Here is a 14,376-nt window from a genome sequence, read left to right on the forward strand (position 1 = left end):
TGCTCGTCGTAGGGATTTGCTTTGTTTTCCTTTTTAGGTTATTTGTTGTGTGTTTCCTTTGTCAAAAAAAAAAAAAAAGGTCGTGACAACGTGAATGTAACACCTTAATAATTTCTTAGTTTTAAATACTCTATTTGTGTTTTAATTTGTTAAACTCTGAATTATGGCTTGTATTTAGTAGTCTCATGCATAAATATGTTGTTTAAGGGAAAATAAGATTGTTTTTTTTTTGTATAAGCCAAAACACTTTTACTGCTTGCAAAATATGTAGGGCTTATAAAAAAAAAAGTGTTCAAACCTGCACAAAGGTATTTCAATGACAACAAGTTCAACGCATGTCCCGAGCTGAAAAGTAATTATTTTTGTTTGTCAAATGAAAAATAGGCAGTAGTTTTTTAGGAGTGCATATAGACGCATAATACCTATTTATTAAACATAAATATAGGAGGGTATTATGGGGTTTTTATATAATTTTTTTTTATTTGATGTTTTTCTACAGTGGTACATTTTATAAGACCCTCTACAATGGTAAGACTTAAGTGAGTATTTTTAGGGGAGAGAGAGTATTTTTTTTCAATGTATACCAATAAGTTAATATCTAAACTTAACAACTCCAAAAAAAAGTTGCTAAGTTTAATACTCAACTTTGAGTCTCATTTGATAAAAAGTGTGGACCCCTTATCAATATTCTAATATATTTTGTAATTTATTTAAGTTTTACTTTTTTTTTTTTATAATCTTACAATATTTGATAATAAAATAGAAATGGATTTGGTGAGTCATAAATTGAAAGTGACATTTGTATATTTTAGAGAGTCTCACCATTGAAAAATTAAGCTTCACATGAGTTGCTAAATTGAGAAGTGAGTATGGTATCAACATTGAAGATAAAACAACAACTCATTTTAGATTTCAATCCTCAAATTTGAGTCTCACCATTGGAAATGGTCTAATATATCATTAAAGCATAAGTTGTATTAATAATACTTTTTGTGTACTATTATGCATGAAGTGTTACTTTTTTTGTCATCCTAAGTCACCTAGTTGTACATTTTACCATCCTATATGTTTCTAAAACGGCGCTATACCGTTTTTAGCAGGTTTCGATTCATGACAAACTTTCTGACTAGCTGCAAATGCAGATACATGTCTCTTCAGGTATCATGTAATAATGAGCACCCCTAAATGTAATGTACAAGCAATCCAACCATAATCCAAATTTATGCTGCATTAGCTTATCCCCTAAATGGTTGAATTTAACAGTGTTTACAGAATTCTTGCTAGGTCCTTTGTATCTACATTCAAACAAACTTGAAACAACAAAACACTTATCACAAATGAAAACCAAAGTTGCATTATCAAACCATAATCCAAATTTATACTGCATTAGCTTCACCATTAACATTGCAAACTATATTTCATCAAGTGAACTACAACAAGAAATCCAAAATAAGACCTTGTAATAATTTTGAACCAAGAAAAGCTTCAAAGAAACGCAGCCTAGGAAGAAGCATTTGTAGGGCCCTCACTATTGTCAGCACTTCCATTGGAGCTACTTTGAATGCAAGCAGAATCCGAAAAAAAACTAGGACCTAAGAGCAAAGGAGTCTCTTTCTTTGCAGGCTCAGAAGGCTTCTCAGGTTTGTGTTTTGGTGCCCAAGCCCGAAGAGGAGGTTCAAAGTGTTTGCTGGCAACATCTGGTGGAGGTGAATCTTGGTCTTCACCAGGAAGAACAAGAAGACCCTTCTCCCGAAGGGCAGATGGCTCATTGTAGAAAGCATTCCACAGTGAGTCAATCAGCTGCCTCTCTTCCTTCACAGCCCCAAGCTCTTCCTGTGACATAGTGCTGATACTTTGAATTCGTTCTTCAAGCAGCTGCTTCAATTTATCAGCTTCAATTGATTGACCAGTGGTCTCATCAAGTTTTCCACGTGCAAGCTCCAGCAAACCCTGTAGGGCAGCTTCTCTAACAGATGTATCCTCACTAGAAGCAAGGTGAATCATGATACGGGGGAACCCTAGTTCAGTTACTACACAGCCATCAGATCGGTTTTCCCGTAGAAGATAATGAAGCAAATGCAATGCTTTCCTGCAAAAAACATACTTCCATAAGGGATCGGCAGATAGCAGAAAAGCTAGCAAAGAGCAAAATATACTCAGATATTCCCTTCCTAAATCATCATAATAACATGAAAACCTTTGAAATCTAACGTTCTCAGAGCTTAAAGCATCTTTCAATGCCGCATAACCATTTGCAAGGCGAAATGCTGCAACTCCAGGCTTGTTGTGACGGATTAAAGCTGCAACCAACACCAGGAATACACATCAATATTTCAAGGCAGCACGACAAGGGAAAGAACAATCACTCTCGTGGATGAAAGGTAAATAGGGTTAAAAAAAAAAAAAAAGGAGGGGCTGGAGACTCACATAATAAAGCACCCAGTGCCTGTGTACGCACTTTCATATCAGGATCTGAAGTGAAGTTTGTAAGAAGTGGTTCAAAGCCATTTGCTTCCATTACTAGTTGTTGACTCTTGGGATTATTCTGAACAACAGTTGTCACAACATCCGCAGCCTTTGCACGTATATTCGCATGCCGATTTTTAAGATACCCAAGCAGAGGAGACAACCCCCCAATCGAATGAAGATCTGTCAGAAGTAATCAAGCAAGAAAAATAAATAAGCCACCTCGATAATGGGAATGTCAAGAAGATATTACACATTGGGTTTAAAGGCAGTGTGGAAATCGTATGATTTCTTTATTCTCACCTTTTTGTAATGTTGCACACAGATTAGATGTAATTCCTTAAAAATTATCATTGCTCATTCTAACCATGATTTGCAGATCCATCAATTTCAAGTTTTCAGTTTAGGAACTTTTATAATATCATCTTCAACTACGCATCATACAAAATTATAAAAGGTTGAAAATAAGAAACTTCACACTGAGCTGAATCTAACAAGATACCACAAGACAAGTCATAGTAAAAACATAGACTGGTTTTGCTGCTACAAATAAGGATTCTAGCACAAAGTCACCATGCATGTTGAGGAGAAAACTTAAGGATGCTGAACATCATTCATTAAAAATATAAAAAATTGAAAAATTAATTAAAATAAAAACTTCATCCATTTTAAATAGGAGTAGAACACAATGAACTACACGCAGTAAAGCAGCGAATCTCATCTTAATATCGAGCTTTTTATCATGGAATGGCTTCTATGGATTCTTTTCTCTATATAATAGTTAAGAATCTTAAGATACAGGGTATGGGTCTTTCCCAAATTTCTTAGACAGTGACCTAGCTCCTTTAATGATCTAAGTGTATAGCTACAATATTTTCAACTCTACTTAATTAGCAATGTGTCCAAGTCTTGACACTTGACAGGCAGGTCAAAAATCAAAGACAGATTCTGTCAAAATGATAGAATAGTCAGGCCTAATGTACTGTGCACTACACTAGTAATGCCTCGTGGGGTCATAGAGCCGATAACCTTGAGTCACCTAGGTTCTTAAGTCATGTTCTATTTGTGATTGAGATTTAAACCTGGCTTATGTGTTTGAAATACACAACTCGGAACAGAGAAATCATATTATTGGATTTTGTTGTGGGCTTTCCCTTGGCTTAAGTGCCAGCAAGGACTAGTAGAATGGTCGTCTCTTAGAGTTTGTTTTTTAAGCGGAACGGGAGCTGCACATTAGCACAAGATCCTGGGCCCTATCAAAATCAGTACCGGTGTTTTGTCCCCTTGCTTGTCGGCAAACTCCACTCCATACCAACAATTGATGAGGCAATCTTAAAAGTATATAGTCTCACTAGCTATGCCAAAAGTATTGCCTGGCTTGAGGCAAGCAAGAAGCACCTACTTGAGAGGGTTCCCTCACAAACCTGGCTTATTACAGAAATGAGGCCTTTTGGCAAGGGCAGCATTTACAGCAATCATCACTATTTCTTTTTAGGACTGCCAAAAGCCCAAAAACTGTTAATTTGAGAACAAGACAGAATTTCATAAGATGTAGATTTTGGATCCCAAGAGGGACTGCAGATTGACTTTCTAAGCCAAAGCAAGCAAATATCACAGAAGAATTCTGAAGCTTTGACTCAAATCCTATTGTTAAATCCTAGGCTTATATTAATCTACTTGCTTTTTCTCCACTTAAAGGGAGCTGTGTCAAATTAAAAGTACTTTCTAGTATGCACTTTTGTTTTCAATAAGGACTTAATGGGCATCCCCCATGCTGGCAGGGAGTTTGGAAGCTGATCTGGCTCATTCTTAGATAAAGAGCCCTGAGCCCCTTATACATTTTTTCCTTGTCCTTAATCAAACAGACAAAGTTAGGTTCTTTGACTTTCCATTACGAAAGAAACGCTTCACGTGCGCTAAGCCCCTTTTAGTCGTCTTTCCTTGTCCTAAATTAAACTGACAAAGTTTTGTTCTTTGTCCATTACAAATGAAACGCTTACCCTGCTCCCTCCTCATGTCCACCAGCAGGCAAACCCAAAACCTCATCTTTTTTATTAACACCAGTTGCTAGAGGCTATGACAAGAGGTCTCAAATCAAACAACAGAATCTAACTCTAACCTTGCTCATTATCCAGCTTTCAATGCAGAAATGATAAACATAGCATGCTAATAAAGGAGCAATTCTACCAGACCAACACTTGCCAAATAAGGCATCAAAACTTTGCACGCAGCTATACAGCAATTACATCCAAGCTCAGTAACTGAAGTAAACAGAAGGTTTGACTAGTCCATTTCTACCTAACCAGCATCAAATATGCCTTGATATGGAGTCATTAACAAAATTGTCTACACTGATGCAGAAGGCACAAAAGACCAAAAAGGGTGTTAAATGTTAGTGCGGATCCCTCCAGCTATATATTTTTTTATATATAATTTTTAATAGAATCCTATACATATCACATGTAAAGAAGGATACTTTTGATCCCAAATTAACAGACCAATTCGTTAATATCCGTTCCAATGTTTCACTCCAAAGACAAGATTTCCAAGTACTACTTGCCTTAGTAACAACATCACATCTATATTTTTACCATAAAGAGTACCATCCATTGCTTAAGGAAAGAATTTTATCATTAACATCCATACATTGATGCTCTTTACATAGTTAGGAGCACAATTAACTAATTTGGTGAACATCTCTCTTTATGGGACAATTTTCATCATTATTATAGGAAAATAGGGAGCTAAGCTCATCTTTTCTCAGCATCAATGACATACAAAATCACCACCATCATACATCTAACAAGATTTGTTCAGCTCAGCAAACCAACAGAAGACTTGCCAAACATAGGCTTAAATACAGGATAAAAACTCTCCAAAACAATTCAAACAAAAAACTAGAAGCAATCCAACTTCAGTCAAGTACAACAACATAGCAACTCATGCAACTGAAGGAATGCAACACCCTAAGCTAAAAACTAAATAACAGAATATAACTAAACAATAATGATCGTATTTACTAAACTCGTGTCAGCAAAACCACAATACAACAAGTTTTTATCTAATTTAATACTGGTTACAAGAAAATCATACTTCCTCCGTTATGTTAATATTGCAACAAGGAGGAAATTACGCATCCCGAAACATATTTTATATGCTAAATATCTATAATTGTATAAGAGTAAAAATTATAAAAAGTTGATATTGTGAAAGTATAATATGAGACGAATCCAACAAGATCCCACTTGCCTATATTTTGCTTAACGTATAACTCATATTATATGGTCAAACAAGAGTGATGAATAGTGCAAAAAGTCCATTGTTGCAATATTAATAGAACGGAGGAAGTATCAATTTGTCACAAGAAAAATACACCAATGCCATAGGGGTCATTTCAACACTGCCCATTTTGGAACTCATTCCAAGCAATATAAGATTGTTATAAGCATGACATTGACAAACAAATAAACAGAAAAGAAAACAAATCTTTAAACTCACCATTTGCCATATCAATTGACTCTACATGCTCTTGCAGCTCATCCAACATATCTGTAGATTAACAGAACCAAAAATTATTAAAGTTTGCAGGCTATGAAAAGAAGATATGTATAATATCGCATATCATATTGCTAAGGCAGGGCAAACATTCGCCATTACCTTCAATATCACCAGGACTTACTCCTTGAGAATCTAAAACTTCCTCTGGAGTTTGCATAACTTGAGTTATCTCTTTCATTCGCTTGACTACATCAATGGTTTGTGACTGCATGGCTTCCATAAACCATTTTCGGTCTTCCTCGCTGGTCATCCCAGAATCAAATACATGAGGCCAGAATAAAGCATGAACATTTGTGCTGGCAAATACTGTGAGGGTTTGGTTTACCCATTGATTCAACACATGCCAGATTGGCTAAATAAATATAGAAGTAAAACTCCACAAACAGTCTTTGACCCCCACCCCCCTAACAAAAAAAATGATCACAATCAATTCAAGACAAAAAAAAAAACGTGGCAAATGATGGAATAAACTATGAATCACCCGTCATCAGAACGCAATTCAATAATCGCTTTTCCTACTGTTTCAGCATCTCTTTGTGATGGGCTTGATTAAAATACTTAATTGCACCATGTTTCAATTTTGGAAAATTTATAATAATTGCACCATTTCCTCTAATGGTATGGATTTAACTACAGTTGCCCTCTAAAATTTTTACTTCCACCCTCTTCTTTCCCTCTACAACCATCATAAACCTTGCAATTTTGCAATTGCCATGGCTGCCAAAATTCGTGATCAGCATTTGCTCCTACTCCTTTAACCTCACAACCAGACTCCATCAACACCACCACCAGGAACCAGCCTCAGCCTGACAAATACGGAAATACCTTAACCACTCCTAACCACCACCGTCCTTCATTAAGACTTCCAACACCACCAAAACCACCATCCTCTGATAATCGACCTTCACCACCAATATCTTTAAAACCAGTGCCCCACAGCCTTAATTACCGACGCAAAAAATTCCAAGAAAAAATTATGAAGCAACCATGGAGTACCTTGAGCAAAAATCAATTTAGACCTAAGCTTTTGGTGGTACACTCGTTGTCTTGTCAATCCGACCACACATCTTTTATCTTTTATTTGGCAGTGGTATGATGGCGGCAGTGATTTGCAAGTTGCGACTATGAGTGTGGTGGGTTGGTGGAATAGCAAAGGTCAGTGGCGGTGGTCGTAGCGGTGGTTGGGTTGCAAAGGAGTGAAGAATGGTAGAGTATACATTTCGACATCTGCTTTCCTTTTTCTTAAATAATGTGATATTTGGAAATTGTGCAAATATTTTGTAATGGAGGAAGTACTATTGTCCTACTCCGTATCATACTTAAAATGTGTACAAGGATACTCAGCACATCTGTTTTTCAATTCTCGAACAGTTACAAAAAGAGCACATCTAAACTGATAACCTTTCGAATACAAAGATTTCCTCAGCAATAGTTTAAAAAAGGAAAATCTTGCAACCGATTCTTCATCGGCCACATAGTTTATGCTTAATTTTAATTTTACTTTCAGCTTTTTTTTTTTTTTTTTTCTCTGTTTTTGGTTGATGGGTCAAAATGTCAAATCCTTGAAATCCTGCAACTTTAAGAAACCATCCTTTCTTAACACTTATCATTTACGAGTACTTAGTACGAAGTAATGTTGTATAAATAGTCTATCAGATAATCAGATTACTTTCGTATAAAGCAAACCTGCAATCACTTCATCATCTGCCGCATAGTAACCGCATAATATTAAATTAAGTATACGTAAGTTGATAGTTCTAATTAGTTGTAATCTTTCGTTTTCAAAATAGCTAAACAAATTCTTTATCACCATTTAATACAGAAAATCGTAAAAACACTCTATAACAAAAACAACCGATTTCAATTCAAAACCCGGAACTCAATAAACACGAAAACGCTTGCAAAACTAGCAATCAATACATAAATATAGGACACCCAAATTCCCATTCGGAACAACGATTGAATACATTAATATCAAATTCAAAGACTGGTGAAAATAAATTGAAGAAAACAAAGAGGAAAAATGAGATACCTTAATTGGCGTGGAGGTTGAGTACCGTCGGAATGAGATAGACTCCATTTTAGGAGTCCTTCCCAATTGGGGTTGTCTTTACTCATGATTTCAGAAGAGAACTTTGTGAGGTTTTGCAGAGATGGGGATTCCAGAAACCCTGAGAAGAGTGAGAAATAAGAATGTTCGAGCCAATTGTAGAAGACTGAATTTCTTATTAATTTATTTTTTTCAATAAAGTTGAGTACAAAGGAGTGCTTTCCCTTAATATTGTTGGGAAAATTTACAATTCCACAAATGTAGCTACTTTTTATAATATTCCCAATGTACTGTCCACATCAGCAACTTAATTAAATTATTTTTTTTAAAATTTTTTGTATGAAACGCTATAGTAGCGATTTTTCACCTATTAAGGGCCTGTTTGGTGGTAGCGTTTTGAGTAGCGGGTAGCGTTTTGACTAGGTCAAAACACTAGTAGGTATAATTAGTAGTGTTTGGCAACGTAGCGGTGTAAGTAGCGGGTAGAGGTAGTGGTTGGATAGATTTTCACAAAGGTTAGGATAACAAGCGTTTTATCCCACAAAAGTAGTGGTGTAGGCAAATTTCTGACTTTTTCTTATTTATCACGTCAAACAACTTTTTGAATTTATCATCCAAATTCCTCCATCATCAAAGTTCCATCTCCTATCAAATTCCTGCATCATCAAAGTTCTCTTGATCGCCAATTATCAATTTATCATTGTTCAAGTAAGAATTCTCTCCTTAAATATATCCCTTGTTTTTTTTTTGGATTTTTTTTTTTTTATTCTGTTTTTTTTTTTTTTTTTAAATTGATGATATGATTTTGTATTCTTTAATTCATCTTTTGGGTATCTAATTGTTATTCTGTGATCACTAAGTGAAATTGGTTAAGTGTTCGTTGATGGTTTTCATGCTATGCTTATGAATCAAACTGAAACCATGGTGTAAACTGATGTTTACGTTCTTTTTGAGCTTATGTGTATGTGTGTGTTTTACACAAGATGATAAATTAGAGTCTTTGGTGAAATTTTGATAGAATTTATTCCCAGTTTCGAGTGTTATAATTATTACTTCGTATTAGATTTGTGACAGGGTAAAGTCGTATCCCCTAATAAAAAATAATACCTAAATCCTCTAACTAAAGTAGATAGGGAAGTAGGGTCGATCTCCACAGGGAAACAAGTCTTTTTACTCCTAATTAATTAATATAATCTAAATTATCTAAGTAACCAATATTTATATTCGAAAAAGTAACTAAACTACCAAGATTGAGAATAGAGAGAAAATAATATATGAAAGGATCTAGGGTATAGGTTCACCAATAAATAATACTCCAGGGTAAAACATAGTAATTGTAGACACCCATTTGTGTCTCCCCAGAACCAAACCCTGTGATGAGTACCTTTCACGTCGAATCTTAATCGAATGAAACGAAAGTGTGGAAAGGTCTAGTGTTGCGGAAAGTTTTATTTCTTTTCTCTTTCTCCCTGATTTTGAAAACTTTATTTTAAGAAAACAGCCAATCCAGTATGGTTTGTCCATGATATGGGTCCAATAGTGGTGTAGTTGGATGGGGCTTGCAAAGACCTTTCCAACGATATATTATAAGCCCAATTCCGATGAATATTGAGAGGTTATGGCCAATTTACTAAACTGGGCCCGGTTTGAGCTTTATGTACGGCCCAATTATCTAGGGGAGGGCCTAATATGATTTATCATTCCTAATGCAATTAGGAATGGTTTTAGTCTTCTAGAACATTCTAGAAGGTTCTCATCATTTCTAATTCAATTAGGACTCTTCAGAGTTTTAATCAAGATCAAATAGCATTTTCGAAGGAATTATATTATTTTATCTTCCAGTACGGTAAATTAATCAGATTTTCGAAAACGCGTTGAAAATCAGTTTGGCGTCCAACCCCAGGCCTTGGCGCCTGGAACGGCTTGGCGCCAGACGCTAGCCATTGGCGCCTGGAACCAGGCTTGGCGCCAGACGCTAGCCATTGGCGCCTGGCGCTAGCCACTGGTGCTGGCGCCAACTAGCCAGGGCTGGCGCCAATGCTGTTTTGTGATCTTCAGACTCTGTTTTGTTAAATTATCTTTTTTGGCTGATTTTCTCTATAAATATCGTATCAAAAACTCCGTTTTCGATCATCAACTCTCTTTATTCTCCAATTTTAATCTACAATTCATTCATCAATTCTCTTTATTTTTACAAATCATTCACCAATTACCATTCATCTAATTCTTCGCAATTCATTCATTCATCATCTTTCTTTCATCAATTCTCAATAATATTAATTCTTTAGTATTCTTTTCTAAACTTTGCTTTTTAATACAAAATTCCGCATTCGCAAGATCTAGAAACACCTAGCCATATTCGAAGTTGCCTTCGCCCTAGACGTGAAAGGTTTTAATTTCTGAGGGTTTGGTCCCAAATCTCTTTTTCAATTATTTAATTTAATTGCTTTGATTATTATTTTCCTTGAAGTTACTAACGCGTGTATTTTGTTATTAGAAAGAGGTACGAGGCATCCAAGTAAGTACTTTAGTTGATTTATTGATATTATGATGTAGATATCATGTTTATATTGTTGTTATGATATTCCTAGCATCATGTCTAGGGTAATTTTAATATTAAATATGATTGCTATGATGCCTTTTATTCTCTTCCTAATATTTATTCATGTTAGTATCATGTTAGGGTTAAAGATTTGATTTTTATCTCTTAGTGACATGCTAGGGTTTGTTATTAATCTTGTTAGTATCATGCCTAGGATCTTGCTATTTTTATTATGCTTTAATATTAACATGAACATGATTATGATTATAATTGTTATAATTTATGAGATTGTGAATATTATCGTTATTATTATTTTGATGATGATTATTTTATTTATAATTATTATTCATGATATTGATTGTTATTTATTATGTTGCATTATATTTTATATTGTTATTGCTTGATCCCACCTTTTATTGCATATTTAAAGGGAATTGGTATTTGCAACCACGCTTAATAAAATAATTAATAATCTTGTTAGGGTTAATTGTGATTATATTTCAAGTGATCGCCAATAATAGTTTATTTGTGCATTTATATTCAACCAACATAGATTAAACAGGTTTAGGTTAATCCTATTGATTGCATGTTAGTCAGAAAGTGCACATGAATACGATCAGAATAAAGTAGAGGCCTATTATTAGGGCAGGTTCAATCTCTTTTAGGTTGGATTTGTACCTTCATCCCCGAACCCTTATTTGGTTCATGACCTGATGGAGTTGACGATCTCTTGGATCGTTAAGGGGTGTAACCTTCACCTCGTGATGGTTTACAAGTTCCTTAAAAACTTGTTGGCGACTCTTTTGCTCTATCTTCTTCCCTTTTGGACGCCACCGTACTTTAGTGTATGATCACAATGGGGTTCAAGCTAGTGGGATTTTAAGGCTTGAAACTATTCCCTACAGTAATCAATCATTAACATTGCATAAATAACACGATTAACAGGCTCTCGCAATTTATTAATCACCATAGATCTAACAGGCTTTCGCAATTTACTAGATCTAAGTTCTTATTGAAAATAGCCTTTAATATCAAATTAACATCTACTCGATTCATCAATTTAATATTGCTATACTTTTACAAGCCGCAATTGTAAAACGTTAAAACAATTCAATAAGAAATTATCATGCAATACCAATAATCAATAATAGTCAATCATCAATGCATCAATTAACCAGATTGTAAAGGGCTTTCGCTACGTATTACAATCACACAATTAATTTACCGGTATTAAATCTCATCTCTTGAATCTCGACTTAACCATTTGTTAATTAATCTGCCTATTGAAACTAGACCTAAACATTAATTCTCATCTGTCGAATCTCGAATCAATGTTGTCAAACTCATTCATAAAAGATCAGGTCTAATCTAGTCACAGAGCATTAATTCAATCAATAGGAAATTAATCTAGCATTGATAATTAACAACAATAAATTACCCCTTCATATTATTTATGGATCCCCACAAACCCTAGAAAGAAAACTACTCACACATAATTAAAACTAAACTAATCAAGACAATTAGAGGAGACATGATAAAAAAAAGAGAATAAATTACTGAAATTAAACCAAGAGTTATATAGAGAGAAAATAATACTATAAGAGTTTAAGAGGAGAGAGAAAAGAGTTAGAGAGAGAAAGTCTCCCCCAAAAATTGAGAAAGAGTAAAAAGAAGGTAAAGAAGTACTAAATTCGTTTTACGGAGAAGTATTTATACTCCTTAAGAATCCTAAACTAAAACAAACTTAAACGATGTTAATCGTCTCCTAACAATAACACGCGCCCGATCGGGCGAGGCACCGCCCGATCGGGCGCGCCTTCGGGCGCCAGCCTCTTTGGCCGGGCGCCGACCTTTGCTTCTCCCGCCCGGCGGGGCGCGCCTCCGGGCGCCATCCTTTTTGGCCGGGCGGCTCTCTTGGGCCACTATTTGGACTACGATTGGGCTCCAATTCTTCGGGCCAATCTGGGTTTCCTCTTTGGGTCTTGAATACTCGGTCCAAATGCCCCGGTATCACACATACCAAGCCCTTAATCACCGGTTCGATGGCTCTAACCGGCCATGGGCTATAAAATCTGGTCGTGCTTCTCCAATGTTCGTGATTGCTCCAAAATATCTCGGGAAAATACTCCAAAAGTATAAATCCCTGCAAAAGTCAACCAAATCTATGAAAACACTAGAAAACACCAATTAGTAATAAAAGTGGCTCTAAAGAGCCAATAACACTACTAATTATGACCAAGGGACGGGGGTAAAATACTATATAAAATAGACACATCAATTTGTTTTTGCCACTACCAATTATTCAAGATTATGCTAATTTTTTTTTTCAATATATGGTCTTTGTAATTATTGATTTTTCAGTCATAGCTCTTTAAGGTTTTAGAAGTGATTATACTAATGGTTGATTTACTCCTATGTTCTGACCTTAGCTTGTATCTTATAATTTATGGTCAAACAAAGCAAGCTTGTAATGTCTATTATTCTTATATGCTAGGCCTTACCTATAAATTGAAATCAGAGTTGAAAAAATCAGAAAGTATTAAATATTTGTTATTGAACTTAAAATATGTGGTGTATGTGCTATTTTGTTAATACTTGGTTGAATTGATGATTTTATGTGCTTGGTGGTTAGATGGCCTCATCATCGAGTAAAAAAAAAATAACAAAGGAAACACGGGGCGGTGAAACACGAGGCAGTGGCGGTAGTTTTAAGTGGATTAAGTAATTCAAATACTTGCAAGAACAAATATGACACAATGAGAAAAGATTGGCGTCTTTGGAAAAACTTATAACAATCAGAGACAGGTATAGGATGGGATCCAAAGTCGGAAAAAATTGACGCTACAAATGAATGGTGGCAAAGAAAAATCAAGGTGTGTAAAATTCACAATTTAATCTATTATATAATCTTCATTTTAACAATTATAGTATGAAATTATTTTTAATAACATTTTAATTTTTATAATAATTTAATGTAGGAAAATTCAGATTTCCAAAGGTTTCGACTAAGGGGTGTAAACTTGGAGCTTGAACAAAAGTGGGAACAATTGTTTGGAGATTCTTATGCAACAGGAGAGAATGTTTATGTGCCCTCAATAGACCCCATTGAAGATCTTACTATACAAAATGAAAATTTAGAGGAAGGGAATATTGATAATGATGGTGGTGATAACTATTTTCCAAGTGACCAATATGCTCAAGATTTACTTAATGATGAGGAGAATTTTTTTCAACATTTTATAGAGCAAGCACATAATGATGCTAACTTAGGTAGTTCGGGAATAGAGGTGATCGTTTGCGGGCTTGGACGGGAAACGGGCCGGGCCTATACTTCATTTTTTGTCCAACGGGCTAATTGTAGCTAACCCAAGCCCTTTTATGCGGGCTTGATAAATTGTCCAAGCCCGCTCTATTAATGGGCCGGGCTTGCCCGCGGGCCTAAAATATTTGTTTTACATATATCTAACACTTATTTTTTTTTTTTTTTTATATATCTTAAAAATTTCTTGATCACTAATGATACTAGAAAAAAAACATATTTAACTTGTGACATATGTTAGTGAAAAAAAGAAAAGAATGAACTTATTTAATACAAGTATAATGATTAAATATAAAATTGAAATAAATAGTTGTAGCTAATAATAGGTTAGAGTCCAATATAGTCTCTTTGTATTTATTTTCTAAAATATACTACATATTCAACTAACTAAAAAATCATTAAACTATTACTTTTTGAAATAAACGGGTCGGGCGGGCTAGC

The 14,376-nt window shown here is 35.0% G+C and overlaps 1 protein-coding gene and 1 long non-coding RNA gene across 2 annotated transcripts; one reads left to right on the forward strand and one right to left on the reverse strand.

The window, feature by feature from the left end:
• Window positions 1-1,328: 1,328 nt before the first annotated feature.
• Window positions 1,329-8,259, reverse strand: LOC145598540 (hsp70 nucleotide exchange factor FES1-like). The gene is made up of 6 exons (XM_081654917.1): window positions 8,057-8,259; window positions 6,124-6,266; window positions 5,965-6,015; window positions 2,428-2,649; window positions 2,198-2,300; window positions 1,329-2,089 (listed from the first exon to the last, which is right to left on the reverse strand). Exons 1-6 carry the CDS (start codon window positions 8,140-8,142, stop codon window positions 1,501-1,503), a joined length of 1,194 nt encoding a protein of 397 aa, XP_081511043.1. The 5' UTR covers window positions 8,143-8,259; the 3' UTR covers window positions 1,329-1,500.
• A 276-nt stretch (window positions 8,260-8,535) lies between these two features.
• LOC145585836 (uncharacterized) lies at window positions 8,536-14,107 on the forward strand. Its single transcript, XR_014100734.1, has 3 exons — window positions 8,536-10,592; window positions 13,249-13,489; window positions 13,595-14,107. It is a non-coding gene; the product is annotated as an uncharacterized LOC145585836 (long non-coding RNA).
• The last annotated feature ends 269 nt before the right edge of the window (window positions 14,108-14,376 follow it).

The sequence above is a fragment of the Chenopodium album genome, chromosome 2 (assembly GCF_948465745.1).
Source record: "Chenopodium album chromosome 2, dcCheAlbu1.1, whole genome shotgun sequence".
Taxonomy (NCBI): domain Eukaryota; kingdom Viridiplantae; phylum Streptophyta; class Magnoliopsida; order Caryophyllales; family Amaranthaceae; genus Chenopodium; species Chenopodium album.